This window comes from Hyaena hyaena, unplaced genomic scaffold, assembly GCF_003009895.1.
Source record: "Hyaena hyaena isolate Hyena2069 unplaced genomic scaffold, ASM300989v1 scaffold_286, whole genome shotgun sequence".
Lineage (NCBI taxonomy): Eukaryota > Metazoa > Chordata > Mammalia > Carnivora > Hyaenidae > Hyaena > Hyaena hyaena.
In genome coordinates, this window is record NW_024080918.1 from 1,851,106 (window position 1) to 1,873,814 (window position 22,709).

The window sequence follows — 22,709 nt, forward strand, 5'->3', positions numbered from 1 at the left end:
CAACAAGCGACCCCCTGCCTCCCACCCCCGCCACCCCTTCACGAGGAATCACTTTTCTGTGTTTCGTTATTTGGGGTCTTTGTCTTGGCACTCACTTCACTGTGTCATATTAAAATTGATGCTGCACCAAACTTCCAGGTGTTGGGTTGAAGGTTGTGTGGGGCCCTAGTTAAGGGCGCTGACTCTGACACCAGAGAGATGTTAACTTTAATCTCTACTTTGTCACTTTGGTGTAAAGATTTGCCCTTTCTGAGATCAATTTACTTAACTGTAAGCCAAGGATAAAAGCTTCCACCTCATGGTTCTGTTGAAAGATTAAGTGGCTTAAGTGGCCTATGATACTAAGTGTTCAAGAGATGGTAGCAAGTTATTGTAATTATTTGTGTATGGCATGCTATTTATTGTGTGTAAATATGACATGTGACTTAATAAAACCTACTCCTCTAGACTGTACTTTTTAGGACAGGGAACAATCACTTGGCATTTTGCATAAGGTTTTATAAATTAACAAACATTTGTTGATTGAATACAGTAGCTTTCACCTTCAACTAACTTTTAAACACAATAGAAAAAGACAATAGAAAAATTTCATAAGAGTTGCTTTTTAAATGACACTGTTTTAAAATTCCAACAGGTACCTTCTTATCCCATAACTTCGGTGTCCTGAAATCTGAGAATTCCACCAAGATAATATGATAGGAACTTTCCGTGATTTGGAGCTGTATCCTACTTAGCTAATGCAGGCCTTCCAGATTTCCTGAGAGCTTGGTACAACAGCACATACTGTCACAGCCACGGGCAATAATGCCATCTCTGCCACAAGAAAGAGGTAAGCAGATTGGATTAATCACATTACAAAATGTGGATATATTATAGATCATCACTGATTTTTTTTTAAGAATTAAAAATTAATTGAGGACTCAAGTAGAATTTATAATGTTACCTTTCTTGGTGGGGGGACATTTATATTCTCTGCTATGGGATTGTTGTTATTTCAGTGATATTTGGCTGGTTTACATTTCTTTTAAAGTTATTCAGGGACCCTCTCCCCTGGATCTGAATACAGAATTGCCTTATCAAACCACAATGAAAAGGAAAGTCAGAAAGAAGAAAAAGAAGGGAATCATTACAGCAAATGTTGCTGGGACAAAGTTTGAAATTGGTAGGTCTCCTCAGAATCATAATTGTTGGAAAATTGATTTGATATTGAAAACAATGTAGAAATTTTGGGAGATAATTATCTTTTGTGTAATTGAGTTTTTAAGTTTTTTAAGTTTATTTATTTATTTTGAGAGAGAGAGGGCAAGCATGAATTGGGGGAAGGGCAGAGAGAGAGGGTGAGAGAAAATCCCAAGAAAGCTCTGAACTTGCAGTGCAGAGCTCAAACCCACCAACTGTGATATCATGATGTGAGCCGAAATCAAGAGTCTGATGCTTACCCAACTGAGCCACCCAGATGCCCCTGTAATTGATTTTTAAATGTCTTCTATAAAATTTTCTGTTTTATGAGACATTTAACATGTTAATAATCAGAAACAGCATCAATGTAAACATTGCTAAATGCTTTAGCTATTAATGGGATAGTAGTAGATATATGTGATTGTGATTAATAGTTTTTACATCAGGTATCAAATAAACATGAACATGAAACATTAAAATGTTAGGTATAAAATAAAAAAGTACAAAATTTGAGATTTTTATTAAATAATAAGAATCTGACTTAAAGAATAACATATTTCTCTCTGTGTTTTAAAAAAATTCTTTTGATAATGCTGTTGCTTTTTATTAATGAAATTTCAGTTCTTATGTGTAAGCAGTATCTATAGTATAGAGAATAGATAAGAAGAATAATCATTTTAAATTAAGATACATTTGCCCAGCATTGCAAACAAAACTCTTAACAAATACCATAAGTACTCAAATAATCTTCCTCTTAACCACTGTGCCTTAAAAGTTTAGGAAAATCATATGAACCTCAAGGATGTTAATTATTCTTACCCTTATTAATCTTTGGGAATGTCATTCATTTGCAGTAATTCACCAACGTTCTTGAGCAATCAGTGGAATAGTTTATTTGTTTTTTTAATTTAATTTAATTTAATTTTTATTTTTTAATGTTTTATTTATTTCTGAGAGAGAGAGAGACAGAAAGACAGAGAGAGAGAGAGAGAGACAATGTAAGCAGAGGAGGGTCAGAGAGAGAGAGATACAGAATCTGAAGCAGGCTCCAGGCTCTGAGCTAGCTGTCAGCACACAGCCCAATGCGGGGTTCAAACCCACGATCCGTGAGATCATGACCTGAGCCGAAGTTGGATGCTTAACCAACTGAGCCACCCAGGTGCCCCCGGAATACTTCATTTGAATTGAGGTCCCCAGTACTCTGTTCCAACAAGTGGTCCTCAGAGGAAGACGCTTGAAGCCAGTTAGCATGTGAGGGTGAGATATGAAAGATTTAGAGTTTATTTGCAGCATGTTTTCTAGACACAAGAGTAAGATGACTGTTGTTAAAGTGATTGATGGGTGGTGTTAACCCTCTTACTTTTAAGGTTCTGGTGGGATTCATAAGGAACTTGATCTATACCAGAGTGTTTCAGTGCACTTCCCTCTCACTTTCCCAGGACTGAAGTTGCCTTAGCATTCTTTATTCTGATTCCTTCCTCCTTGCTGAGCCTGCTCATTTGTGTTTAACAAAATTTCTGGCAAGGGCCTTGGATCAGGGACTGTTGAGAGAATATAGAGCTAAGTATAGGGGAGGGAAAGAGAGAATGGGCCATGTGTCTAGGAGAAAGTGTTACCTTGCCTTTCCCTTATTTAAGCTAGTGAATGCAACAGCTTACTTATAATTTAATTACTACTTCCTTGACAGCTTGACTTTTATAATGGAAATAAAAGTCATAGTCAGCACACCTGTGTTTTTGCCCTGGTATTGCCTATTTCCTCAGGTAGAAAAGTTTGCTATAGTTTTAACAGTAACTTTTTATAACCAGTGTCTACATGTTTATATGTTTATAACCAGACATTTCCACGTCTGTTACCTCACTTAATCTTCCAAATAACCCTGCATATAGGTTGCATTACTCACTTGCTTTCCCCTGTCTTTCCTCACTCTAATGGTGAATTTGAAGTGGCTATAGCCATAAGAAAATAAGCATGAAAAAATAAAAACAGTAAAGTAGGATGAATCTTGTGGCTGATAAAAATACAAAATACATTCCCTAAGATCCTCTATAGTTAGAGATGCACATGGATTTGATTTGGAGCCTCACAGCAACCAAAGCAAATATTAAAACATAATCCATTTTAGAATGCACAGTGTTCAGGAGATAAAATCATACTGGTTATTCAAAGGATATAGGACTTCTGTATTCCTGACTCTTGAGAGAAATGTTTGTTATAGTTCCTTATGAAGACATATTGTGGAATAGTGAAGTGCATTCCCCCAGTTCTATAATTAATACATTATGACATGCACATGATTTTTTTCTATGTCCTTAATAGCAGAGTTGAAGAAACAAGCCCAGTGAGAGTCAGCAACTTACCCATGTTCATACAGATGGCAAAAGTGGAGCTTGAACCTGAATCCATTTGATTACAGATTCAGTTTTCTTTTTACTATATCATGCTACCTAAATAAAATATGGTTGAAATTTAAAGCGAGAAACACAAATGTATCTTCTGTACCTAAAATTTAGAGAACTGCATGGATTCCTATTTTTAAAACTTCTGCTTAGCCTCTATGGGTCAAGGCAAAATATCATAGGACAAATTGTGAGGAAAGTATTTTTGGTAATTTTTATTAAATGAAGACAAAAAAGATCGGGAAAGGGAGTATGTAATATGCAAAGGGAAACGTGAGAAAATGGTTCATATGGTTATATCTGTTATTACAGTAGGGTGTTTGGCTTGGTAGAAGTTCAGTATGAAGGCACTTATTTCAGCCCCTTTTTAAAAGAGAGCTCCTAACACGTCAGCCTTTATAGGCATGGAGTTAAGCTTTAGCTGTCAACAACTTTTCTATTTTGAATCGACACATTGAACGGGTTTCTTTTCCATGTAGTGGAGGATGACATCCTTAAAAGATTCCAATTGGTTTCTAAAATTTCAATCCAAACAAAAATTTGATTGAATAAATTAAACTTTAATTGAATAAATTAAACTTACTGGAGAAAAGTGACATTTTAATGCCTGAAATTGTATTTTTCTTTGAAGTTCAACTTTGTCGGCTCTCCAAGCTTTGAATTTCATAATAGAAGAGATTTGTATGTGATTGACCTTACAGATTTGATTTTGTGAATTTAAGAAAAGAATGGGTCTTTTCCACTATGGTTATGTAACCTGAGTGTCCTCAGCCTCACTGATTCGCGTGTACATTTATAACCACATCTGAGTAGTTCATGCCTCCTCCCTCTGTAATTGCCACCAGCTCCAATTCTCTCTTCAACGTCTTCTCAGTTATTTCGGAGCCCCAGACAGTGTCTCTCCTATACTCAGGAGCAGCTCTGCGCTTGGGCTGCTGCTCTGGCCTCATTATTTTTTCAGCTTATGTGTCTGTTGAAGGGGTCTCCCAGGCTGTGTGGTATTGCCCTAGCCCTTCCTGGGAGCCCTGTGTGGCACAGCAGGTCCTGAGGCCTCAGGTCTCCAAAGCTGCATGGTGGTCAGGGGCAGACCAGAGAAGAACAGCCCTTTTCCCAACTCTTGCTTCATACATTTTTACCTGGGCCTTCAGAACAGCCTCAAATGTTCCCAAGCCTCTCATGGAAAACTGCAGCTCCAGCTCCACATTCCTCCCCCTGCCCCAACTTCACCCACCACCAATCACTGCTCTCTCCTTTTATGTCTGTGTTCTCAGAACCAGTGCATAAAAAACCCCTTTTTTCTCCTCAGCCAAATAGCAATCAGAATCTCTAGGACTTGAGACCAACAGATGTCTGTTCATCAGTTTTATGCTTGAGCCAGGTAGATTCAGACAACTGACCCCCATTTACCATTTCTTCTCATACTAAGGGTCCTAGTATGTTTAAAAACATTTAAAAGTAAAACGCTGAAGTGCTACTGTATAGTTACACTATTCTATTAAGATTCAGAATTCCTTTGGAACCCAAAATCTATCCCAAATATTTTGCTTATCTTTATTCTTATTTTGAAATTAAAAAAAATATTTATTTATTTTTGAGACAGAGACAGAGCATGAGTGGGGGAGGGACAGAGAGAGGGAGACACAGAATTCAAAGCAGCTTCCAGGCTCTGAGCTGTCAGCACAGAGCCCGACACAGGGCTCGAATCCAGGAACCGCGGGATCATGACCTGAGCCGAAGTGAGACTCCCAACCTACTGAGTCACCCAGGCACCCGTGCTTGTTTTTACTCTAAACTTGAAATTTGTTGGAGGAAAAATGTTAGTATGTTAATTGTGATATTCAAATCAGAGAGGAGCATGTAAATAGTTTGTACTAAAAAACAAGCTTTCCTCTGAGCATAAATAGGATTAAAGGGTTAGGAGCAGATAGTTTGTAGATCTCCGCAGTGAATTCTGCTTCATTATTTCATAACCTGGGTCGATGCAGCTGACTTGGTTTTAAGTGCTGAAAATAATTTGAACTGGGGAGGTGCAAAGTATAGGATAGGTCTAATGATCAGGGATGATTATTACCTTTTCCCTTTTGTACCTAGCCTAAGGTCACAAAAAAGCCCTGAAGTACATTTTCCTTGGTAGAGGTGTTGTCTCAGATGTGTGCATGTTTTCACTGTGCCATGAATATTCCGTGAACTCTTTAGCAGTGCCGTGTACCTGCTAAATCTCAGAGGGCTGAAACCAGAGATTTTGAGGTGCAACCTAAAAACAGTTCTCAGTTACTGTGAGTATAATTTGGCCCCAGATAAATTGTTGTAACTAAAAATAAGATTATGCTACAACTAACGGATTGTTGCAAATGAAATACTGTGAGGTAAAATTTGCATATATCAGAAAATGTTTCTACAACGAATGTATTGCAAAAGTATTTTAATTTTCATTTAACTTGACCATTTACTTGCAGTTCGTTTAGTAATAGATGAAATGGGATTTATGAAAACTCCAGATGAGGATGAAACAAGCAACCTTATATGGTGTGATTCTGCAGTTCAGCAGGAGAAGATTGCCGAGCTGCAAAATTACCAGGTGGGGAATTCATCATGACCGATTATTAGTTCTTAAGAAAGTCATATGAATTCTATAATAATTTTATTCAGATAGGGCTGGTTCTTTATGTGTTGGCATATTAAATTTCAGTTCTAACTTACCCACACAGCCTGTTTGGTTGCTGTCCAGTTGTACTGACTCTCTATATAAGGCCTGAATTCTTTCAAATTTAACTTTTAATGTACCATGAGATCATGACCTGAGCCAAAACCAAGAGTTGGACACTTAACCGACTGAGCCACCCAGGTGCCCCATAACCTCTTTCCATCTTTAAGGAAGAATGAATTGGAGAAAAGTCTTCCTACACTGCTGCTTTGCCTTATGCTTAAAGATGAGCGATGTGGAGTAGATTGTACAGAGAAATCAGGATGTGGAAATACTTCACAATGTCTCCTATGTGCAATCTGGCTTCATTCTTTTATTTTTAGAATGTAATGCACATATATTAAAAAAATAGACATCCAACTAAAAAGCCAAATACACAGAATTTTAGACAATTGACATTTTGTATAGTTCTTTGTTAGTACGGAGGGAAATACAAAATTGACCTTAGGGAACGAACAAGGCCATTTTCACCAAAATTTATACAATGCTTATCTGTATGAACCTAGAAAATTGAGAATAGTTGAAATAATTTGGACATAGAGTTACTAGTTATTTGACACAGAAAATTGTAACTTCGATATCTGTGTAAACACCCTTTTCTGATTTCTAAATATTTTGCCATTTTATTCTTTGCTTATTGTAGATTTTTTTAATTCTACATATTCATTGTGGGTCATTAAATTTTAAATATTTTACACTAATAGCCAGTTTTTAAAAAACATTTAACTCAGAAGATGTATGTAACTCTATTATAGTATAAATTAATATATTAATTTTTATTGATTTATACATTAATATATTTATTAAGTCAATGAGAATATTAATATTTACCGTTCTATTTTCCAGAGGATCAACCATTTTCCAGGAATGGGGGAGATCTGTAGAAAGGATTTCTTAGCAAGAAATATGACCAAGTAATCTTCATTTTCTTATAATAGAGAATTTCTTATAATGTTTGAAATTTACATTTTCAATATTATAGTGTATCTTTCACCAGGTTATATTGATTTGAAATGATATTTTCATGGAAGAGATAAAATTGTAGAGTTATCAGGGTCTTAGAAGTTCCTTGGTTCTTCCTTCACTTTACAGAGGAGGTAACTGAGTGTCTGAAGAATGAATATCTTACACAAGTCAAACAAATAGTTAACAGCAGACCTGGAGCAAAATCCTGGTCTCCAGAATCTTAGGCTTCTTTTTACTGTAGTTTGGCAGCATAATACACTGTGTGTGTATGTGTGTGTCTGTGTGTGTGTGTTTGTGTGTGTGTGAGATATCCTGATTGTTGAGCATCTAACATGTGCAAGACACTGTAGTAGGTGAACTTGTGCATACATGTACATATAGACACATGTGTATGTGCCTACCTAGGGATATACACATACATATATTTATCTGAGATCAGTATTTGGAGTGGCAGTCAGCTTTTATAGGAAATACTGTTCACAGGTTCTCAAGTGCTATACCAAATGAACTGCAGAATTTTTACGTAATTTGTATTTCTATTGATTAGATTTTTTTTTTAGTTTAAGAATGTTGAGTTATAATTTGAGAAAATTTTTAGAAAGAAAAGTCAAACAGAGAAATGTTGGTAAACTTGGTGTGTAATTAGATATTTATATGTATCATGTGAACGTTTATGCATCCACTTCCCCCAACAAATACTTTTTGCATATCTGCTGTAGACTACAGACTGGTAACTTTAAGGAAGACAAATAAAGCCTAGTCTCTCTGCCTAGAGCTCAAGTTTTAATTAGGGAGAAAGAGTGATACATATAATACAGCTTGATGGTGCCACATTAGGGGCAAAGTCAATGTATGGTGGTGACAAAGATGATGACAGAGGTCATTTCTAGGAGAGCAGGGAAGGCTTTCTGGAGAAATGAAAATCAAAATGGATATAGGAGTTTATTCTTTGAAATGAAGGCAGGGAGACTGTAAGCAAACTCAACAATGGGAGAAACTTTATGGGGACCTAAACCAACATGATATGTTTAGGGAACTTTTAAGCAGTTTTCGTGGCTTTATAGGGAGTCAGGAGGCTCAGCCTGAGATGATGCTGGAATTAAATGCAAAGGTCAGGCTGCAGACACCATGTTACTATATTTTATTCAATAATTTAATCATTGATTCTTTAATGTCTTTACTCAACAAACATTTCTGTTTATCCTGAGAGAAGTGAGGAGTTTTTCAGTGGGTTTAAGCAGAGAAATGATATGTTTTAGATAATCTTGGTGGGACTGTAGATAATGGACTAAAAGAGTGTAGAAAGGAGGGACAAAGCCCTGGAGTAGGTGATTGTCAACACCTAATAAACCAAAGGAGAGATAGCGGTAATGGGGAAGAGAAAATACTTTCGGAAAATACAAAAGAGATAGAACTGACAGGACCGGAAAGCTGAGAATCCAAGCGGAGGAGAAAAGTGTTCAAGACAACTGGTAGGTTTCTGGTTTAGGAGATCATGAAGGTAAGACACTTCAGTGGCAGAAGGATTATAGGAAAACAGATACGAGAGGAATGGGAATTACCTCTATAAAGTTTGGGACAAGTGTTTCACTGAAGTCATTTACTTTCATCAAACACATACTTATTAATATAATTATTTTATGTGCCAGGCACTGTGCTGGCCTCTGGGATCATGAGGTAATCAAAAGGAGATGTGTGCCTTTTACAGTTTTGAGTTGCATCTGTGATAAGTGCTATGAAATAAAGGTACACCGTTGTAAATCAGTGCATAGTGAAGGGCTTCTGGCTTAGGGAGGCATTGGAGACTTCCCCAAGGAAGCGATGTGGAAGCCTAAAACTGAATCCTGAGTAAGAGTTTATTGGTAAAACTGGAGGATAACAGTTTTCTGGGCAGGAAGAATAGCATGGGCTAAGGTCATGTGGTGGGAAAAAGCAGGAATAGTCAGGATACTGAAATAAGGCCAAGTGTAGCTGGAGCACAGAGACATTGATGAGAAGCAGGAGAGATTAGCTGAAGAGTGATGTTTAGGATTATAGTCCTTATCCTAAATTTCACAGGAGAGGAGGGGGAGATGAAGTTGGTAATACGACCAGATTTACATTTTGTTTTGTAGAGAACAGAAGTCTGTATGGTCAGGAGAGTCAAGAAGGTTGAATGTAGACCAATTAGTAGGCTATTACAAATAGGCAACTTCTCATTTTTATAGAATCTTTGGAATTCTCCTTAAGGAAAAAAGAATCTATTAGATTGAAAGTTATGACCTACTTTAGAATTAACTAAATTAGATGATTAATATCATTTAGCAAATCCATGACAGCTATGAGCAGAAATTATTCCATATTTCCAAATTCCCAAGTAAGACTGCATATCTCTTTTGAAGCTATACATTTTACATCAAATGATTTGTGCTAGATTGCTAAATGGAATAAAGTATTTCTCTTTAATATATGTGTGCTTGGATTTTTTCCAAATATATGTGTGAAAGAATGGTATCACTCATAAATACTATATGTTAGTTAAAATTATATTATTTTAATGAAAACTTTAAATTGATCTATTTTATATCATTGTTAAAAATATAGTAAATACATTTAAAGGTATTGGAAGCAAAAACACGGACATTAGCACTGTTACTGTGCTTCCTTTAGATGTATGTGTGTGTGTGTGTTTTCCAGATCTGTCAATGTTAGCCTATTTTGTACTAAAATTATTTAGCTTGTTGGCTTATTCTGGATTTGACAGACGGAGTTGGTAATTAATTCCCTTATCATAATGGAAACATAAGTTTCTTACAGAGTTCTTTTGAAAGAGCACTTGAGATATAACTATAGTAGCCTACAGTTGTGGAGGCCATGTAGCTCATGCATTCCACACCTTCCTTTTGGAATTCAGGCCCTACCTCTGTGCATACCATATATGGTGCTTCCGTTTTAGTTTTGACTAATCTCATTTGGGGACAGTATCATTCTCATTTATAAAAGACTTACATACATTTATTAAAAAGAACTTTCTGGAAACAATCAGATTTTCTTTGATTATGTTAAAATATTTCTTCTAATTCTTCATTTTTGGTGGGAATCAATATGTACAAAACAGTTAACAATTGAGATTAATCAAAAGTAAACCTTGCATACCTAGTTTTATCCTTAAGTTATGTATCAAATAGGCAGCCTGGTTTGCAGCAAATATAAAAATGTCAGGACATACATGCAGCGATAAAACCACATGTATAGGCATATGTAGTTCATATTAGCAAAGAAACACAAACTTCTGGTATACTTAGGCTTCACCTAGTTTTCTCAGAAAAGTGGTTAAACTTCAAAAAACACTGGAGTAAAAGATGGTCAAAACCACTCCTTGTGGATGTCTCAGAGGACTCAAAATCATCCTTAAAGAAGCAATTTGAATGGCACATGGTGGTGAACCATTTCCTGGTACCCATCCTGTTATCCCAGAGGCAGAGCTAATGACTATTTCCACATGTTGCCTTGCCATGTATGTCTTTATTGTATCTATCACATTGTATTTAATAGCCTATATGTGAATTCTTTAGGGTTGCGACCATATTAAATTAGCCCAATATCCCCAGTGCCTAGCATAAAGTATATACTTAAATAATCTACCAATATATAAATTAGTACATAGGACAGAGATTCTTATCTATTTTTTTCATTGATATATCCGCCCCAGTGTCCAGAATAATGCCTAGCACATAGTAGGTGCTTTATAGACATTTGTTGAATGAATCAATAAATGAAGAAATGGAATTTAAATTCTTATAATAAATGTCAGCACAGAGAGAGAAAATTTAGACAAGTTTGAGTGGAAATTACTTTTCATATTATCTCTAATTTACAGAATGATCAAGTCCCGGCCTCTGGATTACACCTTTGTTCCTCGAACATGGATTTTCCCTGCTGAATATACACAATTCCAGAACTACATGAAAGAATTGAAGAAAAAGAGAAAACAGAAAACTTTTATAGTAAAACCAGCTAATGGTGCAATGGGTCATGGGTAGGTATTTATCACCCAGAACATATAAAAGTTTTTTAAAAATTGAAGGAAAAGAATAAATGTGAGCATTCATTAATGGTTGAATATGAAAAAAATAATACAATGGGTTTTTGTTGCTTTTTTAGAACTAAATATAAATATTTAATGGACCGTTTTACCCTGTCCCACAGGCTTCAGTGATTCTATTTAAAAATTAAATCAACAGGTTATGAGACTTTAATAGGAGACAACAAAATAGAGAAAAAAAGATGTCTTCTAATTTTTTCTTAAACATAAGATTTTATATTTATAATAATTTTAGAGTAAACTTGGAGGGTAAAATTCAATTGATGTGGTAGACCTAAATTGACTCAGAGAAAGAAATGTCAAGGTAGTTATTCTTTCAATACCTAGGAATTTGAAAGCAAAATATATACCCTCTTCACTTTACAAATAAGTTCTTTTCTTTAGGTAGTTGTAGTAATTGAATTGAAATTGAGTAAAGCACATTTTAAGCTAAGACATCTAAGAACTAGACATGTTAGTTGAGCATAGATTTTATAGCTTAATATTCCTGTTTCCTTTTGCTTTCTAATGTTAGTTTTCTGCAATGTCTGTTTATTTTATTTTTTCCAAAGAAAATGTGGCTGAGGTTGCTTTTAATAAAAACACATGAGTTATTTTAATTGTTTGATTTTTAAAATGCAATAGCATTTTAAAGCAATAGCACTGCTAGAAATTTACCCAAGGGATACAGGAGTACTGATGCATAGGGGCACATGTACCCTAATGTTCATAGCAACACTTTCAACAATAGCCAAATTATGGAAAAAGCCTAAATGTCCATCAACTTACAAATGGGTCAAGAAGATGTAGTTTATCTGTACAATAGAATACTACATGACAATGAGAAAGGATGAAATCTGGCCATTTGTAGCAATGTGGATGGAACTCCAGGGTGTTATGCTAAGTGAAATAAGTCAGGCAGAGAAGGACAGATACCATATGTTTTCACTCAAATGTGGAACAGGAGAAACTTAACAGAAGACCATGGGGGAGGGGAAGGGGAAAATAGTTGAGAGGGAGGGAGGCAAACCATGAGAGACTCTTAAATACTGAGAACAAACTGATGGCTGATGGGGTCGGGGAGAGGGGAAAGGGGTGATGGACGTGAAGGAGGGCACTTGTTGGGATGAGTGCTGGGTATTATATGGAAACCAACTTGACAATAAACTATAAAAGAAAAATAAAAAAATAAATAAGATGCTATGGTGAAAAAAGATATTTGGAAATGTAACTGCTAGGTAAATTATTGTTCAACAGATTTCTTTGTAATTTTTAATCATAATTCAATAATTTAATCAGAAATTATTTTAACTGGCTTAGTAATTTTAAAAATAAACAACATGTAGTATTAGTGGGAATTGTATATTAATTGTTTAAAGTTGGTTTGCTAAATGTATCAAAGGAAAATTTTTAGGAGGGACTTAGTATAATTTCACATTTTTCTAAATTTTAATGTTAGCAATGTTTATGTTACTATGTGCTAATATTTAATGTTAAAACATTATAAATAACAGTCTGGTTTGATGAGCGTATAAAAAATAGCTGAAAAAGCATACTGTGTATTCTGTGCTGCCAGTTTATCTCATGTAATGTAACTGTACGTAGTAAAGGACACCTCTCTCTGTGGTGTCTTTGCTGGTCTTGTGTTTAGTTGTTCTATCCATTATTGAAAGTAGGCTATTGAAGACTCTAACGGTTATTGTTGAACTGCTTCTTTTTTCAATTCTATCAGTTTTTGCTATCTATATTTTGAAGCTCTGTTGTTAGGTGCATGTATGTTTGCAATTATTTTATCCTATTGATGTGTTGTATTTTTTTATCATTATATATTGTCCCTCTTTGACTCTTGTAATAATTTTTGTCTTAAAGTCTATTTTGTTTGATACTAGTATAACTACTCCAGTTCTCTTTTGGTTACTGTTCACATGGAATATCTTTTCCATTTGTTCACTTTCAACTTGAGTCTTTGAATCTAAAGTGAATCTCTTGTAGACAGTGTGTAGTTGGACCATGTTTTTGTTTGTTTGTTTGTTTGTTGGCTTTTGTTTTTGTTTTAAATGCATTCTGCCAAGTCTTGACTTTGCTTCTATATAGCCCTGTCCTTCTTTATGTTGTTATTGTCATGACTTACATTTGCATATATTGTGTGCCCATCAGCATAGATTTATAAGGGTTGTTTAATGAAGTTGTATTTTAAATAATATAAGGAAAAAAGAGTAGTTTCAAACCTAAACTATATTAATAGTGACTTTTATATTTACTTATGTAGTCACCTTTACTAGGTGTTTTTTATTTCTTTGTGTGGATTTAAATTACTATCTAGTGTCCTTTTATTTCAGCCAGAAGGATTCCCTTTAGCATTTCTCATAGGCCAGGTATACTAGCAGCAAACTCTTATCTTTTATTATCTGAAAATGTCTTAATTTCTCTTGCAATTTTGAATATTTCTGCCAGATGAAGAGTTGTTGGTTAGCAGTTTTTCCCCCGTTTCTGCCAACACTTTGAATATGTCATCTCACTACCTCTGGTCTCCATTGCTTCTGATGAAAAGTCAGCTGTTTATCTTATTGAGGAACCCTAGGGTTTGATAAGTAGCTTTCGTCTTGCAACTTTCAAGATTCTCTTTGTCTTGGCTTTGGACAGTTTTATTGTAATATGTTCTCCTGTGGATATCTTTTGAGTTTATCCTACTTGGATTCATTGAACTCTTTGGATGTGTAGGTTAATATTTTTCATCAAATATTTTTCTCTCTTCTCCTTTTGGGATCCCATTATGTATATGATGATATTCTTGATGGTGTTTCACAGGACCTTTAAGCTCTGTTCATTCTTTTCTTTTTTCCTGTTCCTCAGACTAGTTACTCTCAATTGACTTCATCTTTAAATTCACTGATTTTTCCCCCTGACTTCTTAAATCTTCTATTTAATCTCTCTAATGAATTTTTTTATTCCAATTATTGTATTTTTTATCTCCAGAATTTCAGTTTGGATCCTTCCCTCTTCTTTTAAAAAAATAACTACCATCTTTATGGACATTCTTTAATTTCATGAGATATCGTTCTCATGATCTCCTTCAGTTTTCTGTACATGGTTTCCTTTAACTCTTTAATTTAAAACAGTTGATCTAAATAGTTGATTGTCTAGTAAGCCATGTCTGGCTTTCTATTAATTGGTAATTTTTATGCCTATGGCCATAGTTTCTTTTTTCTTTCCATGACTTGTAATTTTTTTGTTGAAAACTGGACATTCAGAATGTTATAATGTAGCAACTTTGGAGATCAGATTCTTCCCATTTACAAGGCTTTTCTTGCTGCTTATTATGGTTTTTCTTTATTTGTTTAGTGATCTTTCTGAAAAATTTTGTGAAATCGGTATTTTTTTATTGTGTGTAGCATTGAAGTTCCTGTTCTTTTAGGTCAGTACTCACCTAGTAAGTGAACAGAGATTTCCTCAAACCCTTGCAACCAAAAAAACAAGTAAACAAAAACCCCAAAAAAAGTCCCCCAAACCGAAAACTCTCAATCTTTGCAGATGGTGTGTGTGTGTGTGTGTGTGTGTGTGTGTGTGTGTGTATGGGAACATGCCTTCAACAGTCAATTAGACAGTCTGCAACTCTGCCTTACTCTTTGTTTCCTGCTCCATCATTAACCATCAGAGCCTGATGGTTAGCCAGAGGTAAGAGCTTTAGACCTCTTAAGTCTTTACTGAGCATGCACTTAGCCCTGGGCATACACATGGTCTTCTAAATTCCCAGAAATATGTCTGAATTTTTCAAAGCTTTTATTCCCCCAAATGTTCTCATACTTTAGTCTTTCTTCCCAATCTTTATAGTTAGTATATTGTTTTCCCCAACCTTTATTGTTTGCCATAGGCAGCAGAAACTAATGCATTTGTCTGTAAATGTTTTCAATAATGCCCTCCTCATCTCCCCCCCACCCCCCTCCCCCTCCCCCACTCCCCATGTAGCTGCCTCAACACTGGGAGAGTTACTGATTAGGCAAGATAAAAGCAAGTCCTTTGAGTTCCTTCAGGAAGCAACCAGACAGATAAAAAACAAACAAACAGGCAAAACAAACAAAAAACTACCACAAGAATAAAGTCTATTCTGCACTCTAGAACCAGTACTTGTGTTATACCCAGATCGCAGTATCCTCACCGACCAGAGACCACCAGGGAGGCCGAGTCACACATGCAAAGGCAAAGGGCTTTATTACGGGCTTAAGCTCAGGGTCACAGACTACACCAGAGTATGGGTCCATGCTGAGAGCCTCGAACAAGGGCAGAGGAGGGTTTTTATGGGGTTTGAGACGGGGGAGTTACAGAAGTTGTGACATGGGAACAGTGATCCAATCATAATATTTCAACATCATTGACAGCGGGTTTGACCATACTCATTGTCTAGAGTATTCGTTTGGCGGGATCCAATTACAACATTTAGAGTACCTTTAAATTCAACCAGTCACAGAGCAAGCCTAGGGTCTTGTTCGGCGACTAACAGGTTAACTTTAACATTAAGTAACAGGGTCCTATCTATAGTTTCTATCTCCAGGCCTCTCCCTTAGTAATGTGGAGGGTGGTCGCTGGACTTTCCTGATTGGGTGTTGCAAGGGTGGTTTCTCCTGCCTTGGGCAATGTGTAACTGCCTGATAGATTCAGGAAAGCTGAAACTCAGGCCTTCTAGTTCAGAGGGGAAACTTAAAGCCTGTCATGGAGTCAGTTTGGTTTGGAAGTTTAGACTTGTGGCCTTACACTTGTACTAGGAACACAGACTATTCTTTAAGGCCACTGCTGAGCCGGAAGTTGGGGGATGGGACCAGAGTAAGTTAAAATGCTGCAAGCTGTTTTACATAGATTCAGCTGTTTGTTTGTTTGTTTCGGTGTTCCCTACTTGTTAGAAGCTTTTGGTCAGTTTCCAGAGTTCCATAAAAGTTGATTCTGACAATTTTTTGGCTGTTTTTGCTTTTGTGGGGGAGACACACTTTGAAGTTCCCTACCCACCATTTTCCTCTTGAGTATTATCTGTAGTTTTGTAAACATCTTGACACCATATCAAATTATCCTTTTAATTTTTTTTTTTTTTTAACTTAGGATTTCTTTGATAAGAAATGGTGACAAACTTCCATCTCAGGATCATTTGATTGTTCAAGAATACATTGAAAAGCCTTTCCTAATGGAAGGTTACAAGTTTGATTTACGAATTTATATTCTGGTAACATCATGTGATCCACTGAAAATATTTCTCTACCATGATGGACTTGTGCGAATGGGGACAGAGAAGTACATTCCACCTAATGAGTCTAATTTGGTAAGTGACATCAGACAAAATCAATGATTTTATTCATTTGTTCAACTTGTACTTTTTAAAGTACCTATTGTATGTAATGATTATATGCATCCGAGTCCCTCATCTCCAGTTTTTATAGTCAGGAATTGTATGCATAAACAAGACTGCTTCTAATTTATAGACAGCTTTGTGAAAATTAGAAAAAATGATGTCTCCTCCAGCAGGCTAATTAGGAGAAGGCACTCCCTCTGGGTGCTGTGAGCATAAGGATAGATTTCAGAGCACACATGTGTATGTAGTGGCTTTGTATAGAAATGACATATACACATGTGTATACAGTGGCCCTATTTAAAAATGAATTTCAAAGCACATATGTGTATACTTAGGATAGAAATGGCTTATTTAGAGATATAAGTAAAAATAATATCTCATTGAGAAGTATAGACAAAGTGTCATGAGTATAGGGATAGTTTGTGATTGGCTCCTCATAGAGGAGGTGGTATTTGAGCAAGCTCTACATAAAAGATAAGATGTGGGAGAAAATACATGAAACAGAGAAAGCAAAAGTTATCGGGAAGTAGAGTTATTAACTTTTGTTTGCACAAATGAAAAGATGATAAATTTACATTGACCAAATGTGAAGCAGGGACATAAATTGGCAGTTTCCATGTGCATTTTATAATATATTAAGTAGAGCTTTCTGTAGATATTTTTCCATTAAGACTTCCTTTGTGCAGCTATAACATATAACTGCAGTTTATAGCTTATGAAGGTCAAAATGTAATTTATTATCACAATTTTTCATGCAAATCACAAACTTTAATTTATAGTAAACTGTAATTTATTATCTGTACTTAAAAGTTTAATTAACTTCTACTCTGTTTTTGGATCTACTAATTATAGTAAAAATGACAATTAATTAAGTATTGTTTCCCATTTTATCAAAGGCCTGGTTTTTGTTCTCTTCCAATGTTATACACAGAATTAATTGCATAAGAGTGGTCATATTTTAAAGTTACATAATGACTGATCATAAATGTTGCTATGTTCAGTTAACTGAAAAATGTTGGAAACCTGGCGAAGGAAGAATGAGGGAACTGTCAAATAAGGGAACTGTTTTCACTGGAAAGGAAGATAAGAGAATCATCTTTTTAAAGGTCATAAGGTGTGAATATATCCAGTCACCAAGTAATATTTGAACTCTACTGCGTTCTAGGCATTGTGCTCGTTTTGGAAAAACAGTGACCAAGACAGATACAGTGCTTGACCTCTCAAAAGCAAGTCTAGTGGGGAGGCAGAAAATAAAATAAGCAGTTATAATACCTGATGGTAAGTGTAATGGCCTAAGAAACTGAGGGTGCTATGGCAGTGCATAGCAAGAACATCTAACCCAGTTGGAGATAAAGGTTAGAAAAGGAGTTCGTAAAGTGAAATATGAATAATGAAGGGTCAGCTTGGTTGGGGGCAGGGTGGGATGGAACTTCAGAGATAAAAATGGCCCAGAGATATGGTATGTCTGGAGAAAACAGACATGTTCAGTACTGCTCTATACAGACGATGAAAGTGTGGGTGTTCAGAAATGAGGATGAAGATTCTAGAGGACAGATCTTTCAGGACTTTTTAGACCATGTCTAGGATTTTTGGAATTTAACCTAAGAAGAAGGGGAGCATTGAAAGATTTTAAAGAAGGAAAGGAGGAATGAGTTTTTTGTCTTAAAAAGTTAACCTGGTCTGTGGTGTGGGGAATCTGAGATGGGGATGTGGATGGATTGGAGAGGTGAGGGTAAGAGAGAGGGTATATTTTGGTTCACCCACACGTGAGAGGAAAGATGGCCTTATTTGAAGTCACAGTAGTAGGGCTAGACTAAGAATAAGAATGCACATTTAAGATATATTTGTGATAACATCAATAACATTGATATAATAATTTACTGATGAGTTGGATTTGTAGAATGAAGGAAAGGGAGAGAGAAATTAAGGTAAAAACTCAAGATTTTTGGCATGGACAGTCAGGTAGATGGGGTGTTATTCACCATGATAGGGAGTTTGGGGCTGTTAAAGGTCTTCCAAGCTGGTGTGTTTGGTTTGACATGCCTGCAGGGGCCTCCAAATGGATCTGTGCTATAAACATTTGGATATATAGTGTAGGTCTGGAGTTCAGACAAGAGAACTGAGCTACAGGCCTAATTTGAGATTTGTCAGTTCTTAGATTATAATTAAAATAGTTGACCTGGGTAAGAATGAGTTATAATACATGTGAGGCAGATAGTCATGCTTTAAGAGCAAAGAGTAAGGAAAGACATAGGAAAGGGTAAGACTTGGAAGCTCATTTAGGTGATAAAGTGATTTCTTCTAAAATCTTAAATTATATGGATGTGATTTGCTTAAGTACACTGGGTTAGGAAATCATAAGGAAAGACCGTGAATCAGGAAATGTATCTCACTTTGCCAACGGCTTTTGACCATGTAATCTTGTGGCTTTGGTTCACATGTACAAAGAACGATCTCCTATATAAATGTCAGTGTTCCTCATATATCTCTAAAATTCAGAAGTTCACCTTTTTCAATTTCACAACCAAGTTCCTAGATTAAGATATGAAAAATAAGAAAAAAAGTAATACAAAATTTTATCTAAAGTGAGATCACAGTTATGTAAAAGGTAAGCTTAAGGAAAAAGGCTGGAAAAAAATAAACCAAAATGCCTTCATTGGTGGTTTTTGGAAGGCATATTACTGCATATTTGTTTCTTTTTTCCTATTTCCAATTTTTAAAATAGTGTGTGTGTTTATAAGAATTAAATATTGGTAAACTATATATAAGGAGATCATAAGACAGAATTTCAAACCTTGAAATATATTAAACATATATTTTTTTGCTACCAGTGTAGCAGTTGGCCAGTTCTTGAAAAGCATTGTATATCCCAATTCATTGTATTGAACCTATATGCTAAAAAATAGGGTGGAGAATAGTTATATCCTGTTCATACCTTGCAGGTTACTATTTGATTTATAGCTATCTTCACTGCTTATGGCCAACTGGCAATAAAATGCATAGGAGGGGATTTTTGTCAAGGTAGATGTGAAATTGGAATTTCTAATCCTACTTACAAAGCTACTATTTTAAGAAAAATGCCAAGTTCCATTTCTTACTTTTTTTCATTAGGATAGTTAGAGTTTTTATTACTGCTATTATTCTTGCCACATGGAGAGCCCCTCAAAAAATTATTTTCCAACATTTTTTTTTTAGTTGAAAAGTGATTTCTAGCTTGGAAAGTAGGAAATGCTATAGTTAGATTAATTTTCTTTTTCTTTAGATCAAGCACTTAAAATTAGATAAGCATAAGATTTATATTCTTTCTTTCAAATATCACTTAACTTTTTCTGAGTTTCATTAGGGTAGGGACTGTGTCTGTCCTGTTCATCTTTGTATCCACAGTGCCCAGTACAAGTTCCTGCAGATAATAAGTAGATGCTCCTTAAATATTGTTTAATGAACGAAAACATAAATTCTTAGTTAGTGATGGGCACATGGGTTAATAAACAGCATGTAGCTGAAATGATAAGTTCTGCACATATGAACTGAAGATGTTAATACTATAGATGTAAGTAACTAATGTAAATAAAATATGATGCAAATATACTTTGTTATTAAGAAACCTAAATAATGATCATGTACATGAAGTATATGATCATTGTGAAGCACCTGGCTATCTAAAGTAATTTCTGAGAATAGGTTCATGAGGGCAGAATTTATAGATTTGATATCTGTGCTCAATTCATAAGGAACCATTAGATGTGTCTTAGTTGACAATTATGAAAGGTTTTAAATTTTGAATTATGTTTCCAGTTTATTTGAGGATAACAGTATCAATAAATGTAGGACTATAAAGAGACCAAAGCACAGCAACTCCGGTAAGGAGCACTATACATTTATACTGTTAATCATTTAGACACTGTGTGGCATTGTACGGGGCTTCTGTCTGTTGGGTCTAAGTGCCCTCTGTTTTGTGAATGACTTCAAGTGGCCTCCCAGTCAGTGTGAGAGGGCAAGGTTGTGTTTAGTAGCCCTGCCTTTTGGTTTATTCTACTTACTTGAACTTTCATTTTTCATTTTTCTTTTAAAAGATATAGAATGCTCTTTCAGAAAATTCCCTTCCCCAAATAAATTTGGGTAAAAACTGTAAGTGACTAAAGACATTGAAAATAATGAAAACAAATAGTGTTTTTCTTGTTTAGAATTGTAGCATTTCACATTTTCATGTAATTACTTTATATATTCTTATTACTTTAATACTTTAAAAATGCTTACTTATTTATTTTGAGAGAGAGAGAGAATGTCCAAGTGGGAAAGGGGCAGGCAGAGAGTGAGAGAGAGAATCCCAAGCAGGCTCTGTGCTGAGCAGAGCCCAATACGGGCTCAATCTAAAAACCATGAGATCATGACCTGAGGCAAAATCAAGAGTCAGACACTTAGACAACTAAGCCATCTAGGCATCTCTATTTTATGGTAGATATATTTTGACTAATACATAAAGTAACTTTGTAGATGACTGTATTTGTAATCCTTTTATTGGAAAAGTGCCATTTCACTTAATTTGAAAATTCTCTAGATCATTGTGAATTTGTCAATTTGTATATTTTAAAATTTAAAAAAGTCTTTCACCTTTGACTGCTTTATGTTCTGTGAAACCTCAGTTCTAAAGTCTCATAGGTGATAACAACTTTGGTTCTTACTTGTTACAGACCCAGTTATACATGCATCTAACAAACTACTCTGTGAACAAGCACAATGAACGTTTTGAAAGGGATGAGACTGAAAACAAAGGCAGCAAACGTTCCATCAAGTGGTTTACAGAATTCCTACAAGCAAATCAACACGATGTTGCTAAGTTTTGGAGTGATATTTCAGTAAGATTATACCATTTCACAATTATAAGTGTCTTTCCTCAGATTAATTTAAAGGATTGTCAGCATTTTAAATAAAGAACAGATTACATTAGATTGGGCAGATGAAGTACTGTCATGAAGGAGGTAGGAATTGTGGCAGACCTTGATGAGCCATGTTTTTACTGCTAGGGATAGGAGAGAGGGGTTCTAGGTACAAGCAGAAGCATAGATGTAGGAGAATAGGAAAAGTGGCCCAGGTTGGCACATATGGTATTTGTGGGAATTTTATGGAGACTATGGCTGAAAAGATATGTGGAGGCAAAATTTTAGGTCTGAAAATCAGTGGTTAACTTGGTAGACAGTAAGGATTCAATCCTTCCAGATTAAAAAAAATTTTTTTTGTTTTATTTATTTCTGAGAGAGAGGCAGAGACAGCATGAACAGGGGAGGGTCAGAGAGGGAGGGAGATACAGAATCTGAAGCAGGCTCTAGGCTCTGAGCTGGCTGTCAGCACAGAGCCCGACGCGGGGCTCGAACCCATGAACTGTGAGATCATGACCTTAGCCGAAGTCGGATGCTTAACCAACTGAGCCACCCAGGTGCCCCAATCCTTCCAGATTTTAAGGTAGGAGAGTAATAAGGCCAAAGACTCTGAATTTAAAAAGATAAATCTGAAGATGCGTGTGGGTTGTGTTAGAGTAAAGACTAAGAGTAGGTAGAGGAGGGCACCTGGGAGTAGTTCAAGTGGAAAGAGTGGGCTGAGATGAACCACAGTAGAAGAGGTAGCAATGAAGTAAACATTGAAATTATAACTGAATGTCCCAAATTGCAGAGAAGTATTCAGAGACTCCTCTGCAGTTTTAAGGAGGAATTACAGGGAGAATGGGCTGGCTTTATCTCAAGTAAAGTAGGGAGGCATTTATTTTGAAAAGATATAGAGCTTAGTTTTGCAAGTGAGGGAAAAGAGTTTTATTCATTTATTCATTCCATTCATTCATTCATTCAATCATTCATTAAACATTGATTGAACCCATAAGCTTGTTTCTGGCTGATAATTTGAAGATTTAGAAGATACAGCTCCAGTCCTCAAAAAATGTAAGAGTTTTGTAGGAAAGACCCACATACAAATTGTTAATAAAATGTAACATGGCATGTATAACAGGGGCATGCATTGGATTCTGTGGGAATGTAGAGGAAGACCACATATAGTAACTTTCCTTGGGTGGGG

General features: G+C 35.7%; 1 protein-coding gene across 7 annotated transcripts in view; it reads left to right on the plus strand.

Annotated features, from left to right (window-relative positions):
• The window catches only part of TTLL7 (tubulin tyrosine ligase like 7), a 139,150-nt gene that overhangs the window by 46,494 nt on the left and 69,947 nt on the right, over positions 1-22,709 (plus strand). For 6 of the 7 annotated variants that reach the window (XM_039246912.1, XM_039246910.1, XM_039246911.1 and 3 more), the window contains exons 2-8: positions 635-829; positions 1,031-1,162; positions 6,035-6,156; positions 7,129-7,196; positions 11,108-11,266; positions 16,400-16,616; positions 21,338-21,502. In XM_039246912.1, coding sequence (XP_039102843.1) covers positions 805-829; positions 1,031-1,162; positions 6,035-6,156; positions 7,129-7,196; positions 11,108-11,266; positions 16,400-16,616; positions 21,338-21,502 — 888 coding nt within the window. In that variant the 5' untranslated portion in view covers positions 635-804. The remainder of the gene's footprint in view (positions 1-634; positions 830-1,030; positions 1,163-6,034; positions 6,157-7,128; positions 7,197-11,107; positions 11,267-16,399; positions 16,617-21,337; positions 21,503-22,709) is intronic. The other variant, XM_039246909.1, reaches the window with a different exon arrangement.